The 27,446-nt window shown below is 36.5% G+C and overlaps 1 protein-coding gene across 9 annotated transcripts in view; it reads left to right on the top strand.

The window, feature by feature from the left end:
* UBR3 (ubiquitin protein ligase E3 component n-recognin 3) overlaps positions 1–27,446 on the top strand; it is a 230,448-nt gene that overhangs the window by 19,233 nt on the left and 183,769 nt on the right. For 7 of the 9 annotated variants that reach the window (XM_081814224.1, XM_081814228.1, XM_081814222.1 and 4 more), the window contains exons 2-5: positions 12,353–12,492; positions 16,586–16,744; positions 22,454–22,597; positions 23,140–23,189. In XM_081814224.1, the coding sequence (XP_081670350.1) occupies positions 12,353–12,492; positions 16,586–16,744; positions 22,454–22,597; positions 23,140–23,189 (493 nt within the window). The remainder of the gene's footprint in view (positions 1–12,352; positions 12,493–16,585; positions 16,745–22,453; positions 22,598–23,139; positions 23,190–27,446) is intronic. The other 2 variants (XM_081814231.1, XM_081814223.1) reach the window with 1 other exon arrangement.

The raw sequence follows: 27,446 nt of genomic DNA, 5'->3' as shown, positions 1-27,446 counted from the left end.
TTTAGTCCATTTACATTCAGGGTAACTATTGAAAGATATGAATGTAGTGCCATTGTATTGCCTGTAAGGTGACTGTTACTGTATATTGTCTGTGTTCCTTTCTGGTCTATGTTGCTTTTAGGCTCTCTCTTTGCTTAGAGGACCCCTTTCAATATTTCTTGTAGGGCTGTTTTTGTGTTTGCAAATTCCTTTAGTTTTGTTTGTCCTGGAAGCTTTTTATCTCTCCTTCTATTTTCAATGACAGCCTAGCTGGATAGAGTATTCTTGGCTGCATATTTTTCTCATTTAGTGCTCTGAATATATCATGCCAGTCCTTTCTGGCCTGCCAGGTCTCTGTGGATAGGTCTGTTGCCAACCGAATGTTTCTCCTATTGTAGGTTACAGACCTCTTGTCCTGAGCAGTTTTCAGGATTTCCCTTTGTGTCTGAGACTTGTAAGTTTTACTATTTGATGTCGGGGTGTTGACCTATTTTTATTGATTTTGAGGGGGGTTCTCTGTGCCTCCTGGATTTTGATGTCTGTTTCCTTCCTCAAATTAGGGAAGTTCTCTGCTATAATTTGCTCCAATATACCTTCTGCCTCTCTCTCTCTTTCTGCTTCTTCTGGGATACCAGTTATTCTAATATTGTTTCATCTTATGGTATCACTTATCTCTCGAATTCTCCCCTCCTGACCCAGTAGTTGTTTATCTTTCTTTTTCTCAACTTTTTTATTCTCTCTCATTGGTCTTCTATATCACTAATTCTCTCTTCTGCCTCATTTATCTTAGCAGTTAGAGCCTCCATTTTGATAGCACCTCGTTAATAGCCTTTTTGATTTTGACTTGGTTAGATTTTAGTTCTTTTATTTCTCCAGAAAGGGTTTCTCTAGTATCTTCTATGCTTTTATCAAGCCCAGCTAGGGTCTTTAAAATCGTCATTCTGAACTCTAGTTCCGACATCTTACTAATGTCTGTATTGATTAGGTCTCTGGCAGTCGGTACTGCCTCTTGTTCTTTTTTTTGAGGTGAGTTTTTCCATCTTGTCTTTTGTCCAGAGGAGAATAGATGAATGAGAGGAATTCTCATATTTTTCTGAAAAGTTTTCATTTATCTTCCATTTTGAAGGGTATTTTCTTTGAGTTAGAATTCTAGAGTCACAGGTTTGCTTGTTTTCTTCTAGCACTTTAAATATTTTTTGGATTGTGTTCTGATTGTGCAGTTCCTGATGAAAAGTTTGCTGTCATCAGTATCTTTGTTGCTCTGTATGTAATGGATCGCTTTCTTCTGGTTGCTTTGGAGATTTTCTTCTTATCCCTGTTTTCAGAAATTTGATTATGATGTGCCTTCATCTGGCTTTAAAAAAAGTTTATTCTCCTTGGGGTTTGATGAGTTCTTAGATCTGTGCTTTTATGGTTTTCAGTAAATTTGGAGAAATTTCAGCCATTCTTCACATATTCTAAGTGTATGGTATGTCTTTTGTGATCCTCAGGAGTTTTTTCTAAATTTTACTAGTTAGGCATGTCATTCACATATTGTTCTGTCTCCTTCCTCCCTTTTTGGGTTTCCAGTGTAATGCAAGACAGACCTTACCTCACTTGTCCCATACCTCACTTAAGTCCTATTCATTTTCTCAGTCTCCGTGCTTTATTTTGGATAGTTACTGTTAAATCAGTTAAATCCCTGATCTTTTTTTTCTGGTGTCTGATCTACTGTTATCCCATGTGGTGTATTTTTCATTTCTCATATTGTATTTTTCATCTGTAGAATTTTGATAGGGGTCTTATTTATCTTTCATGGTATAAGGTATGAGGAGATTCTTCCTCCCCTGAATCTTTGCTGGTTACTCCATCTCAATACCATTTCAGTGAATAAACCATTTTTTCCTCAAAAATTTAAAATCTGTCTTGTCATAATTAAATTCTACATGGATTTGGTTCTGTTTATAGACGCACAGTAATTTGTCTATTGATACGCTTTTTTAAAAAAAGATTTTATTTATTTATTTGACAGAGCACAAGTGGGGGAATGGCAGGCAGAGGGAGAGGGAGAAGCAGGCTCCCCATGGAGCAGTGACCCCAATGTGGGGCTCGATCCCAGGACCCTGGGATCATGACCTGAGCCAAATGCAGATGCTTAACTGACTGAGCCACCCAGGTGCCACTGATACACCTTTTTATGTACCATTATCACATTGTTTTCTTTCTGCCTTCAAGCATTCAGTTTATAATTTATTTACTATTTTAATAATTTAATAATTGTTAATCTCATAGTTGATTTTCAAGTGTTCTGATCTTATATGCACACTGTAATTGAATTTAGAACTTATAGTTTTCATAAATATTTTGCTTTTGTACAAGTACTTTAGGCCTCACCAAATAATATTAAACCTATATAGATGGAGTTTGTTTCTTTTATTTTTTAACTATTCATGTAATCTAACAATTTTAGATATGAGGTGAATCTGTACCTTAAGCCATATAAATTAGAGATGTAGAAATATATATCTAGAGAAATGGCACAAGAACACATATAGGTGAATTTGGAACTGAATTTCTGACCCACTTCCCCCTTTATTTACCTTATGCTTTATTTGACTTTTATTAATATTAATATTTATCATTAACTTCTATCACTACCATCTAGAATGTAAGCTCTTTAAAAGCTCTCTAATACAGTTTTGGTTATTTTAACTTTAAGTTTTAATATAGAATAAAGCTATTCTACTTTCATTACTATTTTTCAGAATTTTCTTTTTTTAAAGATTTTATTTATTTGAGAGAGAGAGAATGAGAGACAGAGAGCATGAGAGGGAGGAGGGTCAGAGGGAGAAGCAGACTCTCCACTGAGCAGGGAGCCCGATGCGGGACTCGATCCCAGGACTCTGGGATCATGACCTGAGCTGAAGGCAGTCACTTCACCAACTGAGCCACCCAGGCACCCCTTTTTAGAATTTTCTTAACTATTTTTATTTTTCCATAGGAACTTCAGAATCGCTTTGCTTATTCCTTATCAGTATTTTTACTGAGGTTATATGAAATAGATTAGTGGAGACCATATATCTTTATGGTATTGTGATCTTCAGGAATTTTTTCTAAGTTTTACTACTTAGGCATGTCATTCAGTATTTCTGAGATTTTCCTTGTAAAATGAAGAGAACAGATTAGTTCAGTGGCTTTTAATCTGGGATAGCATGACTCTTTGGGGATCTTTGTGAATTACCTTAAATTATATGCAAAATAGTGTATATGTATATAATTTGTGCTGAATTGGGAACGGGATGTATATGCACTGGCTAATTTTTAGGGGAGCTTATCTTAGATGCTTTTCTGTTTTTTGAAATATGCAGTTATTTGAGTTGGTCTCTTCTTGCCCTCCTACCCCCCATTAAACTTAGTAATTTGCAAATGGACCACCAAGAATCTCTGGTCCCTTTTTCTTTTCTTTCTTTCTTTTTTTTTTTTTAGAGAGTGAGAGATGTAGGGGAGGAGCAGAGGGAGAGGGGGAGAGAGAGAATCTTACTTATTAAAAATTTTTTTTAAAAGATTTTTATTCATTTGAGAGAGAAAGAAAGAGAGAGACAGAGAGAGCACAAGCAGGGGGAGAGGTAAGGGAGATGGAGAAGCAGACTCCCTGCTGAGTTGGGAGCCTGAGACAGGGCTTGATCCCAGGACCTGGAGATCATGACCTGAGCTGAAGTCAGATGCTTAACCATCTGAGCCACCCAGGCACCCCTTTATTTTTAATTTTTATTTATTTATTTATTTATTTAGAGAGGGAGACGTAGAGTGCGCCATAGCAGGGTGGGGGTGGCAGAGGGATAGGGAGAGAGAGAATCGCAATCAGACTCCATGCACAGTGCGGAACTCATTGTGGGGCTCAATCTCACGACCCTGAGATCATGACCTGACCCAAAGTCAACAGTCGGGGACTGAGCCACCCAGGTGCCCCACTCCCCCTCTCCACCCCCCGTCCAGTTTTTCTTTCCTCCCTTCTCTCCCTTCTGGTCCTATCTGCTCCCTTCCCATCCTGTTTCCTCCCCTCTACTCTCAGAGTCCCATAATTCTGCTTTTAGTCATTTAAACTCAGTATCAGTAGAGTTACAAAGAGAGTTTCTGGGATGCTGGTCATGTTTTGTTTCTTTATCTAGTTGGTGGTCACATAGGTGTGTTGTTTGTAATACTTCATTAAGCTGCACACTTTTTAAAAATTTTATTATGCTATGTTAATGACCATATATTACATCATTAGTTTTTGATGTAGTGTTCCATGATTCATTGTTTGCGTATAACACCCAGTGCTCCATTTAATACGTGCCCTCTTTAATACCCATCACCAGGCTAATCCATTCCCCCGCCCCCCGCCCCTCTAGAACCCTCAGTTTGTTTCTCAGAGTCCATAGTCTCTAATGGTTCGTCTCCCCCTCCTATTTCCCCCCTTCATTTTTCCCTTCCTACTATCTTCTTTTTTTTAACATATAATGTATTATTTATTTTAGAGGTACAGGTCTGTGATTCAGCAGTCTTACACAATTCATAGCGCTCACCATAGCACATACCCTCCCCAATGTCTATCACCCAGCCGCCCCATCTCTCCCACCCCTCACCACTCCAGCAACCCTCAGTTTGTTTCCTGAGATTAAGAATTCCTTATATCAATGAGATCATATGATATGTGTCTTTCTCTGATTGACTTATTTCGCTCATCATAATACCCTCCAGTTCCATCCACGTTGTTGCAAATGACAAGATTTCATTCCTTTTGATGGCTGCATAATACTCCATTGCATATATATACCACGTCTTCTTTATCCATTCATCTGTCGATGGACATCTTGGCTCTTTCCATAGTTTGGCTCTTGTGGACATTGCTCCTATAAATATCGGGGTGCATGTACCCCTTCGGATCCCTACATTTGTATCTTGGGGTAAATACCCAGTAGTATAATTGCTGGGTCATATGGTAGCTCTATTTTAAACTTTTTGAGGAACCTGCATATTGTTTTCCAGAGTGGCTGCACCAGCTGGCATTCCCACCAAGAGTGTAGGAGGGTTCTCCTTTCTCCGCATCCCTGCCAACATCTGTCATTTCCTGACTTGTTGATTTTAGCCATTCTGACTGGTGTGAGGTGGTATCTCATTGAGGTTTTGATTTGGATTTCCCTGATGCTGAACGATGTTGAGCACTTTTTCATGTGTCTGTTGGCCATTTGGATGTCTTCTTTGGAGAAATGTCTGTTCATGTCTTCTGCCCATTTCTTGATTGGATTGTTTGTTCTTTGGGCATTGAGTTTGATAAGTCCTTTATAGATTTTGGATACTAGCCCTTTATTTGATATGTCATTTGCAAATATCTTCTCCCATTCTGTTTGTTGTCTTTTGGTTTTGTTGACTGTTTCCTTTGCTGTGCAAAAGCTTTTTATCTTGATGAGGTCCCAATAGTTCATTTTTGCCCTTGCTTCCCTTGCCTTTGGCGATGTTTCTAGGAAGAAGTTGCTGCGGCTAAGGTTGAAGAGGTTGCTGCCTGTGTTCTCCTTAAGGATTTTGATGGACTCCTGTCTCACATTTAGGTCTTTCAACCATTTTGAGTCTATTTTTGTGTGTGGTGTAAGGAAATGGTCCAGTTTCATTCTTCTGCATGTGGCTGTCCAGTTTTCCCAACACCATTTGTTGAAGAGACTGTCTCTTTTCCATTGGACATTCTTTCCTGCTTTGTCGAAGATTAGTTGACGGCAGAGTTGAGGGTCCATTTTTGGGCTCTCTATTCTGTTCCATTGATCTATGTGTCTGTTTTTGAAGCTGCACACTTATTTTTTTTGGCAATTTTCTGTCAGTTATATTTCAATTTTTAAAAGCTGAGGTAAGATAAAATTTGGAGAGGTCATTTTATTAACTTTCTGTAGTTCTATTCAACCTTTCTATTACTGCCAAAATATCCTGTTCCACTAAGGAATATTTAGTCTTCTTAATCATTCAAAACTATTGGATTCCTTGAAGAAAGTATTTGTCATCCATGAGCTGCTATTGTGAACACATTACTTCCTGCCTATTTTTTTTTCTTCTGAGCCTTACTAGTTGTCTAGAAAGGCCTCTCCCTGTTCACTTGTGCAGAGATCTGTAGTACCTGTTTATATATATTTGCATTTGTCAGACCTCTTGACAACATACCTATAGAGCTTTGCATGCTCAACCTAGCTCCTTCATGTCATTTGGTCTGTAGCCTAAATACCACCTTTTCAGAAAGGCCTTCCATTTCAAACCCATTATATAAATCATGCTGTCAGATTATTTTTGTAGAACTTATTATTCATATTTAATTTTTGTTTCTCTCTCTCTCCTTCTACTGCACTCCCCTAATCGAAAGTTAGCTCCATGAGAGCAAGGCCCCTGTATTGCTGGGGCCTAAGTCCCAGGCAAATAGTGGTTCTTCGAAACGTGGTTGAAAAGCAGGTGTTAAGTGGGTGTCAGGTTCTTTTCTGTTGTTCACAAGAAGTATGGTTATTCTTTACCTGAATGCCCTTGAAATCATTTTGGTGTTCTATTATTAGATTTAGTCTTTGTTTCCTCAAGTCTTTATTGAACACTTCCTATGTAATATGTAAGATGCTTTAGTTCCCACACTACGTTCAGCCTGGAATAAAAAAACTAATTTTGTTTGTTGATCTTATCATATGTTATACCCATACTGCATAGTCCTACGTTATTTAAACTAGCTCAGAGAGCTTGATTCTTAAGTCTTTTGGCTGTTAATTTTTTCAATCACCAGCCATCTGATATACTCCTATAATCCCAGTCCCTAGGTTGCTTAGACCACTCTTGTTCCTTGGGCATAGTTTCAGATTGAAATTTCACTCTTTGATGCCACTTGACACTGTTCAAATTATTCTTCACTCTCTGCCCCTTAGCACTTTTGAGTTCATTTCTTTTCTACATGGAAAGTATCTAAGAGAGCTTTCTGTGCACTTCTTTATCTAATCCTTTCTCCTTTCCTGCTTTTCAGCTGTCATGCTTTTCATTGCATCCTTTAGCGTACGTGTTCCCATTCTTCTGGCATTCCTTTCATCTATTTTTTTATCCTTCGTATTTATGCTTCTAGGTAGTGTAATTAAATTATTTTCAATCACATAAGCAGGTTTAAAAAATTTTTTTATTTTAAAGCCTTTTAAAGTAGAAACGTTTACTTGATTTTGCTTAGATTTTGTGTGTCACAGCTGAAAGAAGCTCTTTAATTCACATTTACCTTTATGAAGCAGGTACTTGAGTCTGGTGCCTTAGACCACTTAGCCATCCTGACACGACTATATTTACCTTTATTTTTATTTATTTTTTAAGAAAGATTTATTTATTTTTGTATTTATTTAGAGACAGCATGAGCAGGGTGAGGGGCAGAGAGTGAGGGAGAGAAGCAGATTCCGCACTGAGTGCAGAACCTGATGCAGGACTTGATCTCATGACCTGAGCCAAAATCAAGAGTCAGACAGTTAACCGACTGAGCCATCCAGGCAGGCACCCCACCATATTTACCTTTAAATAAAGGTTTGGACCTTAAGATATACTTCTTAACCTGTTTCATAATATGATAGATGTGGAAATGTTTGGATGGGGCACAGAAGCAACTGAGGAGGCTGCTCAGACCCTGCCCATCCCAGGGCTGAGGAAATTTGTATCTCTGCACTGTAATCTATTGACCTAACATTTGGAAGTTCTGCCTTAAGGATAGATAGACTTAGGCAGTGTGTGAACACTCCGAATGCTTTATTTTTTGTGTTTGTATATATTTTTCTTAAGAAAGAGTTATAACTTTCATTAGATTCTCAAAGGGGTCTATGAACCCAGAAAGGTTAAGAATTAATGCTTTAAATTGTGGAACTAAAGCCAAATGAATGGCATAACATTGTTTGCTTTTAGTGTGAATTTCTTCCTTTTGATTACAAAGTTATGCATATGTTTGTTATACAAAATTCAAAATTATAGGTAGAGTTAATGTAGAAACTAAAGTATGCTATATCATATTCCTGGTTAATTTCTACCAATTTGGTATACATGTATTTGGTATAAATATTTTTTTCTTACATATATTAACATTTTCCTTCCTATTCTTTCTCCAAAATTTTACTTACAAAGATAGTACTATATATACTATTATGTGTTTTCTCACTTAATTTATCTTAGATATGATTCTACTTCAGTACTTGTTGATCTACCTCATTCTTCTTAACAAAGTATTTTATGTATCTACCATAATTTGGTTAACCTTTATTACTGAACACATGAGCTGTTTCTAGCTTTTGCATTGTAAACTGTGCCATAATGAACATTTCTGTAGATGCAGTCTTGAAAATTTAGGAGCAATTCTGTATAATTCCTAGAAATAGTGGGGTATGAACACTTATTAAAGTTTTTTAAATTAAGTTTTAATTTTAATTCCAGAATAGTTAATGTGTGGTGTTATAATAGATTCAGGTGTACAATGTAGTGATTCAACACTTCCATGTAACAGCTGGTGCTCATCACAAGGAGTATACTCTTTAATCCTCATCCTCTATTTCACTGATCCCTGCAGCCGCCTCCCCTCTGGTAGCCATCAGTGTGTTCTCCATTGTTAAGAGTCTTTTCTTGGTTTGTCTCTCTTTTTCTTTTTTTAAATTTCCTTTGCTCATTTGCTTTTGAGCACTTAAAGTTTTAATAGATATTGCTAAAACATCACCAAAAACTGGATTTATTTACACGTCATGCATATGATAACAGAAATTTCTGAGTGTGCTTTCCAACAATGAATTAGTAAAGTGAATCTTAACCAGTACTCAAGGTGAAAAAGCTTTGTTGTATTATCAAAATTTTCAAACATAGACAAATGTAAATGCAAGAGGGCATTGAACCTCCATATACCCATCACTGGATTCAACATTTATCAGGATTTTTGCCACATTTGCTTCATTTGTCCTTTTTTCTCTTTTGCTGAAGTATTTTGAAGGAAATCCTAAACATTGTCATCTCACCCTGACATGCTTCAGTATTTATCTTTAAAAAAATGCAAATATTTACTTCCTTTTAAAAAATTTTTAGGTCTTTAGTACAGAAAATTTCACACATACATAAAAGCAGTGCACATAATAAACCCAACTACTATGATTTTTTATTAGGGGAAAAACTCCTTCAGTGACATTTTAAATTTAAAGACCAATTAAAACTACATTCTTTTGACTCGGTGCCTTAAAAATCTGAAGGGAGTACTTTATTGTCTTTGATATTGGCCCACATTCTATTTAATGTGCATAACATAGTGAATCCCCCTGTATCCATCTCCCAGTTTCAACAATTAACAACTCATAGTTGGTCTTGGTATACTCCTACCTATTTCAGTTTAGCCCACCAGATTATTTTGAATCAAGTTCCATACATTAAAGCATTTCATTTGTAAGTATTTATATAGCCATATCTAAAAGATAAGGCTTCATTTTTCAGTGATAACTGCAGTGCTGCTACCAGCATACCTATACAAAATAATATCATAAAATACCTGTGAATGTTCTTACATAACCACAATGCCATTATCACACCTAATGAAATTGTTTAATAAACTATCACCCAGTTCATAATTAGATTTCCCTGGTTGTCTAAAAAAAATACCTTTTTAAAGTTGGTTTGTTACAGTCCGTTCACACATTATATTTATTGGGTCTCTCAAGCTTTTTTAAACCTAGAGTGGTCCTTCTACCTCCTTTTTCCTTTTGCCACTGACAGGTTGCAGAAATTGAGTCTGTTGTCCTGTGTAATGGTCTGCATTCATGATTTATCTGTTTGCTTTTTTGTGGTGTTTTTAACTTCTTCCTTTAGCACCTATACTTCTTATAAATGGAAGTCAGCTCTCGAGACTTGGTGTCGAATTCAGCACGTTTGGTAAGAACACTTCCTAAATGGTGCTGTGTGCTTCACAAACATCACAGTGTCTGATTTTTTTTACTTCGCGTTATACTAAGATTGATAAGGATGTGACCGTCTGATCTCAAGTGGAAAATTTCCCCATAAGCCTTTCTCTAAATCCATCACAAAATGGTCAATTCTAGTTACTCATTTTTTATTTTATTTTTTATTTTTTTATTTTATTTTTTAAAAGATTTTATTTATTCATTGGAGACACAGAGATACAGAGAGAGAGAGAGAGAGAAAGCATGAGCAGGGAGAGAGGCAGAGGGAGAGGGAGAAGCAGGCTCCTCGCTGAGCCAGGAGCCCGATGTGGGGCTCGATCCCAGGACCCTGGGATCATGACCTGAGCTGAAGGCAGATGCTTAACCATCTGAGCCACCCAGGTGCCCCTATTTTATTATTTTTTAAATTCTGATGGGCTCTCTGGCACTTTAGGGGATTCCTTGTTATATTTGGAAGCTTTTCCTTCCTTCCTTCCTTCCTTCCTTCCTTCCTTCCTTCCCTCCCTCCCTCCCTCCCTCCCTCCCTCCCTCCCTCCCTCCTCTTGAGAGAGAGAGAGAGAGCACAAGCAGGGGGAGTGGCAGAGGGAGAGGGAAAAGCAGGCTCCCTGCTGAGCTAGGAGCCCAATGAGGGACTTGATCCCAGGACCCTGGGATCATGACCTGAGCAGAAGGCAGACACTTAATCAACTGAGCCACCCAGGCGCCCCTCATTTTTTATTTTAATAAAATTCATTGCTTTGGGTATTAGTCAACTCGAGCATCTTTTCATGTTTATTGGCCATTCAGTAATTTTTTTTGTGACTTGTTCATGACCTTGGCTGATTTTTCTATTGAATTGTTTTTTTTTCTTTTTCTTTTTCTTTTTTTTTTTTAAAGATTTTATTTATTTATTTGACAGAGAGAGAGACAGCGAGAGAGGGAACACAAGCAGGGGGAGTGGGAGAGGGAGAAGCAGGCCTCCCGCCGAGCAGGGAGCCCGATGCGGGGCTTGATCCCAGGACCCTGGGATCATGACCTGAGCCGAAGGCAGACGCTTAACGACTGAGCCACCCAGGCGCCCCTCTTTTTCTTTTTCTTATCCATTTTCAAGTGTTCATTATCAAAGATATTAATCTTTTATCTGTTTTACCTCTTGTAAATATTTTTTTCAATTTGTAATTGTCTTCTGTATAGAAGCTTGATTTATGTAGTCAATTTTTATCTTACAGTTATGGCTTTTGGTTTAAAGTTTTACTTAGTTACACTTTCTACACTTTGAAGTAATGGTGGGGGAATAGTTTATTTTTTCCTGGTACCTTTTTTCACTTTTGATTTGTATGGAATATATTTTGTATATGGTGTAAGATGAAAATAAAATTTACTTCCTGCATAAAAATAATCAATTGTTCTAAAGCAATTTATTGAAAGTCTTCTTCCTTCCACATTGAATTGATATGCCATATTTATGATACTATTTTCACAAATTTATGTAGTCTCTTTCTAGAGTCCATTGTGGTCCACTAAAGATACTGTATTACCACAGATTTTTAATTATAATAGCTTTGTACTACATTTTAAGGTCTAAGTCACTGTCAGTAATCATTTTTTTCCCCGAGTTTTACTGATTTTTTTTTTTTTCACACATATGCTCTTCTGTTGGAACTTCAGAATTAGTTTGTGATTAGTCTCATTGTGATTTAACTGTAACGGCATTAAGCTTGGTGGAACTGACTTTTAAAAAAACAAAACTGGTTTTTCCATTTGAGAAGGTAGTTTTTCTCTATTCAGATCTTTTATTTTTTTTAGGTAAGATAGTTTCTGCACTCTTCCTAATAAGTTTGTTTCTGGGCATTTTATGTTTAGTGTGGTTATTTTGTATTGCCACGAAATATCTTACTTGTGATTATTTGGATTGTGAATACAGGATAGTTTGCTTCATTTTTGTTCAGGTATACCAATCATACTTTAAAATAAGTATAAACAAGATTAAAAGAAATGTATATACTTATGTGTATTATTTAAAAATTTTTCAAATAAGCTTTAAGTATTTCTGTCACATATTAATACAATAAGTTAGAAATAGTTAAGGAATAGAAAATGTGAATTCTTAGGAAATAATCATTTTCTACTAAATGTTTTATAAAGGGTAGAAGTAATAAAGTAATATGTGAAAGTAATAAATTGCAGTTAAAAAATATTAAATCCTGTAATGAGATTTTCTTTTTGTATTCTAGTTGGCACCTAACTAGTATGGTCTTTTATTAGGAGGAAATCCTCCTCAGGCACATATTTTATTTAAAGACTGATTAAAACTATAGTCTTTTAACTTGGTACCTTAAGAATCGTAGAGGAGTAATAAATCAGCTTTGATATTGGCCTGCATTCTGTTTATGGATATTGTATATAGAGGTAATATGTTCCTGGCAGATTAGACATCACTGTTAATTTTTTTCTTTTTCATATTACAGGTTTTGCAAAAGGCATCAAATTAAATCAAGTTCAAATATTCCCTGTGTCCCCAAAGACTTACTGATGATGTCTGAATTTGTTCTTCCAAGATTTATTTTTTGTCTTATTCAGTACTTAAGAGAAGGCTATAATGAACCAGGTATGTTTAATCTACTTTTTGTTAGTACTCTTTTTAAGTTCCCTATTAACACAGTTCAGCATTAATAACAAGGTGAATTTTTTCAGATACCATTTTTTTGCTTAACTTGTTTTATGATATGACTATGAAATACAGAAACTAAATAAAAACATACTTTAGTATACATCAATTACATGACCTGATAGTAGCACAGTTTGGGACTTTCTGCTCCTGGGATCATAGATGCTTAGGATCAAACTTACTTGGCCTTTAGCAGATGAGGAAATAATCATTTTATGGGGTTAAAGTGACTTTATTTATATTATGATAGAACAGAATTAAGAAGTCCTGGAAATGTGTGAATTTAACTTAGAGTTTTAGAAGCTAAACTACTCTTTCACCATCTCTCTCTCTCTTTTTTTTTTTTTTTTGTAGATGTCTCTCTATTTTTATTCCTCTCCGTATATAGCAACGTATGAGAGAGTCAAATTATTCACTCCCATATTACAGGTAGAATGTATGGGGGTAAGCATCATGATATTATTGAAAAGAAAAAAGAAACATGCAAATTATAGATAATCTTCTTGCCTTTTAAGATTTAGTCACCATCTTGACTAATATACTTCAGTTAAATATTTTGGATTTAGATATTATCTGTTAAAGTTGTCAGTCTGACATTGTGAATTATAGATACCAATTAGTGTGGTATGAAACAAATTTATTAACTTTTTCTGATCTTTTACCTTTCTGATGATACTTGTATTTTTATCATTTAAAGGACTGCATCTTGAATTACTTTTAGAGGTTTTAAATTATTTATTTACTATAAATAATCTTAAATCCAGTTTGAAACTATGGCACACATTTTTATCTATCCCCCCATCATTGAAGTGTGAAGAAACATATAGCATCTTCATCATTTTTTTTTTTTTAAAGATTTTATTTATTTATTTGACAGAGAGAGACACAGTGACAGAGGGAACACAAGCAGGGGGGAGTGGGAGAGGGATAAGCAGGCTTCCCACATAGCGGGGAGCCCAGTGTGGGGCTCAATCCCAGGACCCTGGGATCATGACCTGAGGCGAAGGCAGATACTGAATGACTGAGCCACCCAGGCGCCCTGAATCTTCATCATTTTTAAAAGTACCATGTTATTCTTTGAAGGGAGGGAAATCGGAGGGGGAGACGAACCATGAGAGACGATGGACTCTGAGAAACAAACAGGGTTCTAGAGGGGAGGGGGGTGGGAGGATGGGTTAGCCTGATGATGGGTATTAAGGAGGGCACATATTGAATGGAGCACTGGGTGTTACACGCAAACAATGAATCATGGAACACTACATCAAAAGCTAATGATGTAATGTATGGTGATTAACATAACAATAAAAAAGTAAAAAAAATAAAAGTACCATGTTATTCTCATTGTGAGCAAACACTTATACTTCTTATTTCTACATTTTAAGCAAAATATACAATTCTTTGTTAACAACTTCCACTCCTCTCAAGTATGTCTTAAAATACAGGAAGAAATATTATTTTGATTCAGCCCCAAACTACTCTCTCTTTGGAATGAAGGAACTAGAGACCAGCTAGGTTATTGAACTTGCCTTTGTGCTATTTCTCATATACTAGTTAACAGAGTTTTTGGAAATTTACATTTTGTATTATAAGTGTCCTATTTTAGAAAGGTAATAAATAGAAATCATTTATTATGAGAACCATTATTATTTTTTTTTTTTTAAGATTTTATTTATTTATTTGACAGAGAGAGACACAGCGAGAGAGGGAACACAAGCAGGGCGAGTGGGAGAGAGAGAAGCAGGCTTTCCGCAGAGCAGGGAGCCCGATGCGGGGCTCGATCCCAGGACTCTGGGATCATGACCTGAGCCGAAGGCAGACGCTTAACGACTGAGCCACCCAGGCGCCCCGAGAACCATTATTTTGATCAGAGAGTAATTCATACAAAAGTGTATTATGTTTAATTTTTTTCTTTAGGGACATTTAGCAGTTATAATAGATAGATGACATAGGTACATAGCTTTGAGAATTATTTGTTACCATTATCTGAAAATATAAAGGAATGAATGGAAGCACTTTTTTGACTTAAGATGAGTGTCATGAACTTAGTTTCATGAAATTTTCCTTTCTATATTATCACTTATGCTCAACATTCATTTCTTCTTTCTATGCTAGAAAAATTACTACATTACTTTGTGTAGAGATCACTGTTTAAAATTAAAGGATTCGAAATCATTTAATCTGAGGTAATAATAGAAGCTCAGAGATTTTGTTGTTTGGCAGATGCCTTGAGTTCCATTTGTCATTTCATCCTACAATCCTCAGATGAGTGTCAGAGCTTATCTAGAGCCCTTGCAGATGAAGAACAAATGTTAATTAAATATTTGCTGTGTTACTACATAAGTCACTGGGGAGGACATAAAGATGAATAATATACAGTATTAGTTATCCACTGAGAAAGTTAAGGTTTTTTTTGGTCTGGGTCCCAGGACTCAGAGTGATCTAGAATTTCATTTACAGATCATCTTTGAACTGGGTTGTTAGTTCCTTGGGGGTAGGAACTAGTTCTTACTTAGTTTTGCTTCCCAGTGCCTATCATGTAGTAGATGCTGAATAAATGTTGAATGAAATTGATGTTCCCCTTTCCTGGGCACACAGGCCCCCTATTAGCTCCCTTATAAGCATCCTTTTAGCTAATTATGTCTGAACTCTAAATTTCATTTTTCATTTCTTCAGGACCTTAGTTTCTCTGAAAAATCTTTTCTTTTTTCCCTTTTAAATATTCTTTTTCAGTTGCTTTACAAGTTTTTTCTCTGTTCCTCCAACTCTACTAGGCATATCTTTTCTGGTACTTAAAAGCTAGTAAAAACATTTATGTTTATGAAAACAGTTATTTTTCTCTCTTTTTTTTTTTTTTTAAAGATTTTATTTATTTGACAGAGAGAGACACAGCGAGAGGGGGAACACAAGCAGGGGGAGTGGGAGAGGGAGAAGCAGGCTTCCCGCGGAGCGGGGAGCCCGACGCAGGGCTCGATCCCAGGACCCTGGGATCATGACCTGAGCCGAAGGCAGACGCTTAATGACTGAGCCACCCAGGCGCCCCGAAAACAGTTATTTTTCATTTTAGTTGCTTTGACCTCCAGCTAACGCGAGTCTGTATTTTTAGAATATGATAGAGGATGGGTTATTTGCTACACAGGTTTAAATTTAGTGCTGACATAATTTTGTTCTAATATTCTTTTTTTTTTTTCATTTTTTTCTAATATTCATATGCTACTCAATATTATTTGATTTCTGTCTTGTTTTATTTTAGGAAGTGATCTTAACTTTTTCTTAAACACTGTCTAATTTTGAAATGGTGTTATGTTTACATTTATATATCTGGAAATAAAGGAGCCTCAGATTGAATGCTTTTTAACCAAATTAAGTGCTTAATACCTTAATGAAGTCATCTCTTTTCTCCATCTACTTTTTCTCAGATGATTGAATTTCTGAGCAAGTCTTCCCTAGGCTGGGGGCTGGGGGCTGGGTGAATAACTACCTTCTTCATTTTTTTTCTAAAGATTTTATTTATTTGAGAGAAAGTGAGTGAGAGCATGAGCAGGGTGGAGGGGCAGGGGTAGAGGGACAGGCAGACTCCCTGCTGAGCAGGGAGCCCAATGTGGGGCTCGATCCCAGGACTCTGGGATCATGACCTGAGCCGAAGGCAGATGCTTAACTGACTAAGCCACCCAGGCGCCCCAATGATAACTACCTTCTAAACAGAGTTTTTTTTTTTTTTTTAAGATTATTTATTTGACAGAGAGAGACACAGTGAGAGAGGGAACACAAGCAGGGGGCGTGGGAGAGGGAGAAGCAGGCTTCCTGCCAAGCAGGGAGCCCGATGCGGGGCTCGATCCCAGGACCCTGGGATCATGACTGGAGCCGAAGGCAGATGCCCAATGACTGAGCCACCCAGGCACCCCTAAACAGAGTTCTTATATTAATTTTTTGATTATAAAATACTCTTATCCAAGCTGCTATAACTTTAAAAGAATAAAATATTGTTATTTTTTAGCAAAATATTTTAAAGGAAGTTAATTATATGTTTTTTCAGCAGCTGATGTACCATCAGAAAAAGACCTTAACAAAGTCCTTCAGCTTTTGGAACCTCAAATTTCCTTTTTAGAAGATCTAACTAAAATGGGAGGAGCAATGCGGTCTGTTCTTACTCAGGTTTTGACAAACCAACAAAACTACAAAGATCTGACTTCTGGTAAGTAAAACATTAGCATAGAAGAAAGTTAAAATTTGCTTATGTCACTGTAATCATAAGAAATTGTGTATTTTCAAACTTAAATGTAAAATGTAGATTTTTTTTTCCATAAAATGCTAAAGGTGGAAGTTATTAAAAGTACTTCTTACTTTATGGATGAAGAAACTGAGTCCCAGAAAAATTAAATGACCAGTTCAGTGCCTCACAACTAACTTATTTAGGAGTTAGCACTAGAATCCAGGTCTCCTCTAAGTTTTGGTGTGACATATTCATAATCTTACTCCACCTCCCCTTCCCCAAACAGTAACAAAACTACTTCTGTGTCTTCATTTTTGGTGTTCTATACTTTTGGATTGTATGGCATAGGATTTTATAGTAATGTAGAATTTAAGTTACAAAACTTGGAATTGTTGAGTATGTTTGTATATGATATACTGTTATATAAAATACTTCAGTTTAAAATTCTTCAGGTTAGCTCAGTTTTATAGTACAACAAATACTTTAAATAGCATTATTTCTGCTGGCTCCTGAACAACACATTTTGAAAAGTTGGTTTTCTTTAGAATGGTGAAATTTTCATGTGTATTGTGAACCATATGTTATTCAGAGATAGTCTTATCTGACATTTATTTTTTTCAGCAAATACTTATTAAGCACCTACTATGTGCTTGGTTTTGGGCTAGGTACTAGAGTTTGGGGTAGGGAATGCAAGTAGTAAACCAGGTAATCCTATCCCTGCCCTTATAAAGCTTAAGGTCTAGTGAGTGAGATGGCATTAATACAACTCCCAAACCAAAAAAATTGTATGATTTATAAACTTGTAGTAAATGATATGAAAGGATAGGGCAAGTGTTTATAAGAGGGAGACTTGATTTCACTGATGGGGAAGATGGGGAAGCTTCACTGAAGAAGTGATACTGAAAGTAAAACCTAATGGTTGAGAGAAAGTCATTTAGCTAGAGGGTGAGGGGGGTTGGGTGGTAATGGGATGGGGTTGTATTCAAGGTAGAGGACATCTTATGCTTTTGATTTCTGGGCTAGCCCGTATGTCATAAACAACATAAAACTGGAAAAAATGTGAGGCAGCTGTTATCAGGCACTGGACAGAGGGCAGTACAAGACTATAAATCTTTGAGAGAAAAGAAAAGCATGAGATGAACCCCACGATTGCTCCGAATCTCTGTCTAGGGATAACTTCCTGACTGCAGCACGACAAGCTGGTATTGAAGCAGTGTGGTGGCCCACCTGAGGTAAGGAGGTAGAGGTCACAGTTAGGGACAGCTGAAACAGTTGGAAACTGGAATCTTTGAGGTAGAATACCAAGAGGTTTGGGGGCAGATGTATGGGGGGACCTCTGAAAGTGCTTGGCCGAGGACTGAGATACACATGTACAGAAGACTGCCTCAGGCTTATTAGAGAGTGACTGCTATGGGTTTAAAAGCAGAATAGAGATATAAGAGGTTAAGCAGTTTTCAGAGATGTTGGAGTTTCAGCCCAGCCAGACTGGAGAGAACTTGTTAATACCACAGGCATCTAGTTGAGACAGAGTTTAGAGATTATTCCTGTCAATTTAGAGGGCCTTTTGAGAACCTTAGGCTTTCTACAGACCTGCCCTTATTTTTTATTTTCATTTTTTTTTTAATTTTTAGAAAGGGGGACAGAGAGACAGAGTAAGGCAGGGGGGAAGGGCAGAGAGAGAGAGAGAGAGATAGAATCCCAAGCAGACTCCATGCCCAGTACAAAGCCCGACATGGGGCTCAATCCCACAACCCTGAGATCATGACCTGAGCTAAAATCAAGAGCTGGATGCCTAACCAACTGAGCCACCCAGGCGCCCCTACAGACCTGCCCTTTACAAACCTTTACCAAACCTTTGTGAGTTTTTAGGTGATCAGGCTGTTAATTGAATGGTCTTCTAGAATTAAAATTAATAATCTTCAAAGGAAGATAATAGAATCCAGAATCTTGTATAATGTGTCATTAGAATGTCCAGCATACAATAAAAACTAAACATGCAGGAAAATAAGAAATTATGCCCTATAACCAAGAAATAGGGCTGTCAATATAAATTGACCTTGAAATGGACCAGATATTGGATTTAGCAGATAAAGATACTAAAGCAACTATTAATGGGGCACCTGGGTGCTCAGTTGGTTAAACATCCAACTCTTGATTTTGGCTCAGTTCACAATCTCAGGGTTGTGAGATTGATCCCTGTGTTGGGCTCCGTGCTGGGCATGAGCCTGCTTAAGATTCTCTTTCTCCCTCTCCCTCTGTCCATTCCCCACTCTCTTAAAAAAAAAAAAAAAAAAAAGCAACTATTATAAATATGTTCAAGAAATTAAAGGAAGATCTGTTCAAATACTTAAAAGTAAATATGATGTTAATGAGTGAAGAGATAAAGAATCTTAGCAAAGAAATATAAACAATAAAAGAAAATCTAGAACTGAAAATTAGCATTGAGTGCAGTAATTAAAGTGAAAAAATTTACTGGATGGGCTTAGCAGCAGACTGGAAAGGGTAGAAGAAAGACTTAATGAATTTGAAGACAGATTAATAGGTTATTCAATCTGGGGGCACCTGGGTGGATCAGTCGGTTAAGCATCTGCCTTTGGCTCAGGTCATGATCGATTCTGGGTTCAAGCCCCGCATTGGGCTCCCTGTTCAGCGGGGAGTCTGCTTCTCCCTCTGGCCCTCACCCGCTCATGCTCTCTCTCTCAAATAAATAAGTAAAATCATTAAAAAAAATTGATTATTCATTCTAGAAAACAGAGAGAAAATGCAACAGAGCCTTAGGGACCTGTTAGACAGAATCAGATACTCTAACGTGCCTGTAATTGGAATCCCAGGAGGACAAAAGAGTATGAATGTGGCAGAAAAGAAACATTTGAAAAAATCATGACTAAAATTTCATCCAAATTGGATGAAAAACATTGACTTATAGATGCAAGATGCTTAATGAACCTCAAGCAGGATAAATATAAAGAATATCGGGGCGCCTGGGTGGCTCAGTTGGTTGAGCGACTGCCTTCGGCTCGGGTCATGATCTTGGAGTCCCGGGATCGAGTCCCCACATCGGGCTCTCTGCTCAGTGGGGAGTCTGCTTCTCCCTCTGACCCTCCTCCCTCTCATGCCCTCTGTCTCATTCTCAAAAAAAAAAAAAAAAAAAAATATCAGTCACACCTAGACACCTCCTAGATTCCATGTTGAAATACTTACGGGTGAGAATGAGCTTACTTTTTTAAAAAGGGACTAAAAAGTGTAGTGTTGAAATGAAATGAATGTAGGGTGATAGTGGCACAAATAAGGTTACCACAATTAGCCTAGATCCATGGCTCTCATGGGCCATGTGATATTTTATATCTTATCCTGAATGTTTTGGGAAGTCATGGAAATATTTTAAGAGTGACATGATCAGGTATGTGTTTTAAAAAGATGACTTGCTATTTTGCCAAAAATAGATTGGAAGGGGCAAGAATAGAAAAACTCAACTGCAGCCTAGGATAAAGATGATGGTAGCTTGTATTTGAATTTTGGAGACAAAGCTGGAGAAAGATCAAATTATACCTGGTGGTCTGTTTGCTATTTCTTCAAGCCTTATTTAGAATCTCAGCTGTTGTGGAAGAAAGTAGCAAGTTGTTCTTAATCATTGTAAGAATGTATACCTTAGGAATGATTTATGATAATTGTCTTACTTCTACAATTCCTTTTTAATTATTTCTTGAAATAAAAAAACAACTCAACAGAAATCCTTGGTTGACTTTTAGTGATGGAAATCACGTTAAATTTTGGTTCAGAAGTTTAAAATTTATAGGCTACTGCGCTTGTAGTTACTGCTTGCTTATTCACTGGCTAGCCATGTTTTTAAGCCTCCATTATTTACTTGAGAGAGAGATAGGGAGAGAGAGCATGAACAGGGGAACGGGGAGGGGCAGAGGGAGAGGGAGAAGCAGGCTCCCCGCTGAGCAGGGAGCCCCACATGGGGCTTGATCCCAGGACTGTGGGATCACGACCTGAGCTGAAGGCAGACGCTTAACTGACTGAGTCACCCAGGCGCCCCTCCCATTTCTTTACTTTTAAAAATGGTGATTATAGGGGTACCTGGATGGTTCAGTTGGTTAAGTATTCGACTCTTGATTTTGGCTCAGGTTATAATCTCAGGGCTGTGAGATTGAGGCTTGTGTTGGGCTCTGTGCTGGATGTGGAGCCTGCTTAAGATTCTTTCTCTCTCCCTCTGCCCCTACCCATCTTCTTAAAAAAATGGTTATTATACATTCATTTTTCTCAGGCTTGTTGTGAGGGTTGATAAAATATATTTTGTTACTTAAAAAGTATTATAAATTTGGGGCGCCTGGGTGGCTCAGTCGTTAAGCGTCTGCCTTCGGCTCAGGTCATGGTCCCAGGGTCCTGGGATCGAGCCCCGCTTGGGGTTCCCTGCTCGGTGGGAAGCCTGCTTCTCCCTCTCCCACTCCCCCTGCTTGTGTTCCCTCTCTCACTGTGTCTCTCTCTGTCAAATAAATAAATAAAATCTTAAAAAAAAAAAGTATTATAAATTTCATCTGTCACGATTGAGGTAAATACATGGCTTTTATTATTCAGGAGACATTTAGTCATTTCTTACATAGGATGCTTAGAAGGTCTTTATTCTTTATAAACTAAGTGTATTATTATTATTTTTTTTGAACTAAGTGTAACTTTTTAATATTGGACTTGAAGGATGGATATATTCCTGACTGTTTAATAAGTGCTAGAGTGTTGTTGTTGTTGTTTTTAAACCAGCCCAGAGAGACAGATATTTAAAAAACAAACTGTTCTATTGCAATTATTAGGCTAGCAAACAGAGGAAATATAGAAAAGCTCAACAAATATTAAAGAAGTTCACTTATATATTTTTATAATTGGAGAGCTTGGGACCTTAATTTAAGATACATAATTTGCCTAGGAGGTATCAAATGCCATGGTAATTTGGCTTTCAGACAGAGTAATTTTTTACTTTTAAAGAATTCTCAAAATAAATACTAAAATTTCTTTTACTATCATTCCATTCTCCATAAATACTTTAAAAAATAAAACAAAAATTGGCAATAATTAATAAGCTGCTATACTAAAGCGAAAGTTTTAGGATTGTGTAACTCTAGAACCTAAGCTTTTCAATATTTTTTGGAATAAATTAGTTTTTACTGATATTTCTATAGAAATTATACTTTTAATTCTTTAAATATGATGGAAAAAGTTTGATAAAGCAGGAATTAAGAGTAATATCAGTTATAGTATTTGAAAATTCCACTCAGACATTATTTTATCCAGGAAGCCTTTCCTAAGTATTTTGCTTCGGGTAAGTCTAATGGCACAGTATTATGAGATCATAGATTGTCAAACCAAATGGTTTGTCACTTGTCACTTACCATATTATTTACCTTTCTCTACATGAATTTTCAAGTTCCTTAAGGCGGGAAACATACTCTTGTTAATCTTTGCACCTCCTGTGACTGGCATATTTTAGATACTCAGTTACCTAGTAGATTTTATTATTCATTATAAGCATGCTCTGCATTGTTGTCTGAAGCTGTTTGATATTCATTCTAGGGTTCTCCTGCCATTAGAATATTCAGCTATTTTATATATGTATATATATTAATTACTGAGATTGCTTTACTTATATTTTGAATGGAATTTTTTTTCTGATTTTAAATTTGTTTTAAATATTAGGTCTTGGAGAAAATGCTTGTGCAAAGAAAAGTCATGAAAAGTACCTTATAGCTTTGAAGAGCTCTGGACTTACATATCCTGAGGATAAACTTGTGTATGGTATACAGGAGCCATCAGCTGGCACTAGCACTCTGGCAGCTCAAGGTTTGTCTGTTTTAATTGGAACAGTGATAACTTCTCTGTATTAAAACAGAAGGACCCTCAAACTTGACTTACTATTAAAGAAATTTAAATAACGTGTGATTCTTTTTAAGGAAAGTAGTAAAAATGTAGAAGCAGGAAAGAATAGATGGGCCAAAGAAGAGAATGTGTTTTTCTTAAATGGAATTTGGTTAGTTTATTAAGGTTCTAGTTCTAACTCATGAAAAACATTGCTATTTAAGAATAGCCCAAAACTTTAGTATCTCAATATTTTAACAAACCATGGTTTAAAACTAAGAAGTAAGAGATCCTTCTAAAACACCATTTGTGATGATTAAATCTGGATTTTCACTAGAGATTTCTTTGGAAGCATAAATCTATTAGACCCGAATTTATTAAAGATAAATGTTGAACTCTGCCAAGATATCTGTTAGAATGAGTTGTCTTAAGGTAATAAAACTTGGCTTTTTGTTTATGTCTCAAAATAATTTTAAAGTAAGTCAATATGTAACAGTTATGAAGGAAACTTTTTTTCCTTTCCAAAGGTTTTGCAGGTGCAACAGGAACATTGGGACAGCTAGATTCCTCAGATGAGGTGAGATTTAAATGTTTTTGAAAATAGAATTTAAAAAGTTTTAGAACTATACAGATTTGTGGATATTATTTTAGTTTAAGTTCCTCATTTTGTAGACAAGGACACTGAAGCCTAGAGTGGAATAACTTAGCCAAGATTTCAGTTACCAGATTTTTGCTTCTTCTTTATAATTCATCTCTTTCTTCACAGTTTAGAAATGGGAGATAGAAAGAGATAGAGATCTTTCCTAGGTAGATATCCCTAAATTGATCCAAATTGTCATAATATAGTGAAATTGTTTTAAGAAATTTAGCTAAGTCTGGAACAATGTATTAAAAGAATATAAAAGGTAACTGCTTTTCTAATCTCATAATAAGTTACACCTTGTATGTTATACCTTATTTAAAAAAGCAATGTACTTGGAAATAGACTGTCGGTTTGAAATTTCAACTTTTATAGTATTTATTAGGCAAATAGTAGTGCTTATTAAATATTTCTGATAAATCCTTTGTAGCATTCCTATATTTTATTAGTATACAATTTATAACAGAGAATTGTTTTACAAATATTTGTATATAATCTTGATGCTTATAAAATGTAAATTTCATATTTTTTGGTCAAATTTAATGATTAAGAAATTAAAAATCAAATTGTGTTACATTTAAGCATACTTTTTAAGTATAACTTTTTTCTTTGAAAACCCATTTTAATTTGATAATATCACATGAACTAAGCAAAATACCCTTTTTTTGAAAATATGATTTCTGTTATTGATGTCTTGTAATTGATTTAATGCCTTATAATTTAAACTTCCTAGTGGTATTTTTCCCCTCTAAAAAGGCTCCCACAAAATGCAACATTTTCTGGACAAACAGTTTAAAGAGTTTTCAACAAATTGGAGAGGAAGTTTCATATGCTGTTTACAAGTTTGACTCTGGAATTAGAGTGCCTGGGTTTGAAACTGGCTCCTGTACCAATTAGTAGTGTGATTTTGGGCAAGTGTCGTAACTTCTCCATGCCTAAATTTCCTCTTCTGCAAAATGGAAGTAATAATAGTATTGCCTGGGGTTATTATGAGGATTGAATGAGTTCATATATGAAAGCACTTAGAGCCGTAGTGCTTGGCATATTGTAAACACTAAGTATGTGTCTGTAAAATAAAATAAAATCATTTAAAAATTAAATTATTTAAAATAATTTAAAAATACTGTAAATAGTTAACTATAACTTTTCCTTTTTTTAACTTCAAAGAGTTACAAACAATGTTGCTATAATGACAAATGGGAAAAACTTACTGGTATTTAAAATAGACTTTCAAAAAAAATAAAATAGACTTTACAAAATACATATAAACATTATCCATTATTTCAACTAAAATAGTATTAATTCCATTTTGAAGCTAGGAGAGGGGAGTGATGGAGGTAAGAATACCAATTCTTCATATGTCAAAGAAGGAAGAGATTAGATAATAGACATGTGGTTTTATTTTATTTTATTTTTTTAAGATTGATTTATTTATTTTAGAGCACGTGCAGGTAAATTAGTGGGGGGTGGGGTGAGGAAGGGCAGAGAATCCTCAAGCAGACTCCCCACTGAGTGTGGACCCTAACATGGGGCTTCATCCCAGGACCCTGAGATCATGACCTGAGCCAAAATCAAGAGTTGCACACTTAACCAGTCAACTGAGCCATCTGGGTGCCCCTAGACATTTTTTTTTTTTGTTAAGACTTTATTTATTTATTTTGAGAGAGAGAGAGAGAGAGAGCGCACGCGCGCATGTGGGGGAGGGGCAGAGGAAGAGAGAGAATCTCAAGCAGACTCCACACCAAGCACGGAGCCTGACTCAGGGCTTGAGCTGAAATCAAGAGTCAAATGCTTAACCAGCTGAGTCACCCAGGCATCCCTGGACATGTGGTTTTTAGTAACTTATTCTGCTCTATTCTTTCTTTTTTTTTTTTTAAGAGAGAGAGGGACAGAAAGAGTGAGTGAGCTGGGGGGACAGGGGCAGAGGGAGAGGGAGAAAGAATCTTACCGAGGTCCCACGCCCAGCACAGAGCCCAACGCAGGGCTTGATCTCACCACCCTGAGATCATGACCTGAGCTGAAATCAAGAGTGGGTCGCTTAAGTGATTGAGCCACTCACGTGTCCCTATTCTAGTTTCTTTAAGGGCATTTTGTGGGGAGGCAGAATGGCCTTTCAAAAGGTGAGATCTGGGAATACTTAGAAATTGAATATGAGTGGGGAGCATGAGCACGTTTTTGTTTAAAGCCAACCAGACAGGAAGGGAGCCTTGTATCTATTGTCAGTAGTACCTTTAGAAAATTGATTTCATAATGAAATCGTTTAGTGATGTTACAGGACATTTTTTTAAAGATAATCTAAACATCTTGATGTGATCTAGAACAATAAAAATCTATAGTTATGCTTGTTTATATGGTAGGTTAAAACCTTCATATTATTTTAGCGTCCTAGCCTTATGCATCTAATAGCTGTGATAACAATTCTACTTTATTTTCATGAATTGAATCTGATTTCTGGGCATGTAGAAAGCTGATCTTCAACATAGATACTTTCTCCTCTGTCTAGGAAAGAACTAAGTCATTTTTGCCTTGGACTCAACTTTCCAGCTTACCTTTTAAATTGCCATGGATTTTATGGTAGGGTGCTAGAAGGAAATCCTTTTTTTTTTTTTTTAAAGTTTTTATTTATTTATTTGACAGAGAGACAGCGAGACAGGGAACACAAACAGGGGGAGTGGGAGAGAGAGAAGCAGGCCTCCCGCTAAGCAGGGAGCCCGATGGAGGGCTCGATCCCAGGACCCTGGGATCATGACCTGAGCTGAAGGCAGACGCTTAATGACTGAGCCATCAGGCGCCCCAGGAAATCCTTTTTTTTTAAAAAAAGATTTTATTTATTTATTTATCCATTCATTCAGAGAGTGAACTGGGGGAGAGACAGAGGGAGTGGGAAAGAGAATCTCAAGCAGACTCCATGCTGAGTGCAGAGCCTGATGTGGGGTTCGATCTCATGACCCTGAGGTCATGACCTGAGTCAAAACTAAGAGTTGGACACTTAACTGACTGAACCACTCAAGCACTCCTAGAAGGAAATCCTTTTGTGTGTGTTGGGGAGAGAAGTAATTTCTGGGTGGATATCAGAGGATTTGAACTAAAGCTTTTCTTTGTTCATTGCCATTGCTTCTAAACTGTCCTTAACGTCTTTTCTTCTGTTCTTTCTGTTCATTCCTCTTGGATTCTTTGTTTCAGCAACTTTTGTGTATAATATGTTTTATATAATAATTTGTTCCTTAATTGTGATTATGTCTCAGTGTGAATATCATCTTAAAAACTTCTTGATGGTGACAAGTTCAAAATAGTTCATTTCATCTATCCTCAAAGTACATCATTTTTTGAGAGTAGCTGAGAATTATTGTTAGAACATGTGATACATATTTAACTTATATATTTAAAAGTAGTTTAGACTCTGATTTTTAAATCATATTTTGTAATTTAAATTTTAATCTATTTAAAAGTACTTTTTATAGCTTATATATTTATTATAATTTCTAGTTGGGATAAAAATGGGGTCATTTGGGCATTTGAAAACTTAAGAATTTGAAGTAGAGTTGTTTAGCTACAAGTGAATTGAAGGGATATCTATTTTAGTTTTTTTGGTTTTAAAGATTTTACTTATGTGAGAGAGAGAGAGCAATAGAGTGTGAGAGAGAGAGATCACGAGTTGGGGGGGCAGAGGAAAAGGGAGAAGCAGGCTCCCTACTGAGCAGGGGGCTCGACATGGGGCTCAATCCCAGGACACCTGAGCCAAAGGCAGAGGCTTAACCAACTGAGCCACACAGGCACCCCTACTTTAGTTTTTTCTTTAAGAGAAACTTCAGCTTTTTAGAGTTAGGCAGACCTCAGTTTGAATTTTGTCTCATAATATCACTTTTTTTTTTGCTGGGTTATTTAACTTTGGAACATCCATTTTCTTTTGAAAAAATGATGAGAAATCTGTTAGGATTAAATGGGATAACATATAAAGTACCTATCACAGATTAGACACAGATTAGACTCTTTTTTTTTTTTTGGGTTTTGTTTTTTTCTTTTTTCTTTTTTTTTTATTCTTATGTTAATCCCTATACATTACATCATTAGTTCTAGATGAAGTGTTCCATGATTCATTGTTCGTGCACAACACCCAGTGCTCCATGCAGAACGTGCCCTCCTCAATACCCACCACCAGGCCAACCCATCCTCCCACCCCCCTCCCCTCTAGAA

Source organism: Leptonychotes weddellii, chromosome 3, assembly GCF_054177405.1.
Source record: "Leptonychotes weddellii isolate Sample4059 chromosome 3, ASM5417740v2, whole genome shotgun sequence".
In the NCBI taxonomy this organism is placed as follows: domain Eukaryota; kingdom Metazoa; phylum Chordata; class Mammalia; order Carnivora; family Phocidae; genus Leptonychotes; species Leptonychotes weddellii.
Note: the sequence above shows the minus strand (reverse complement) of the source record. Positions and strands in the feature narration are given on the sequence as shown.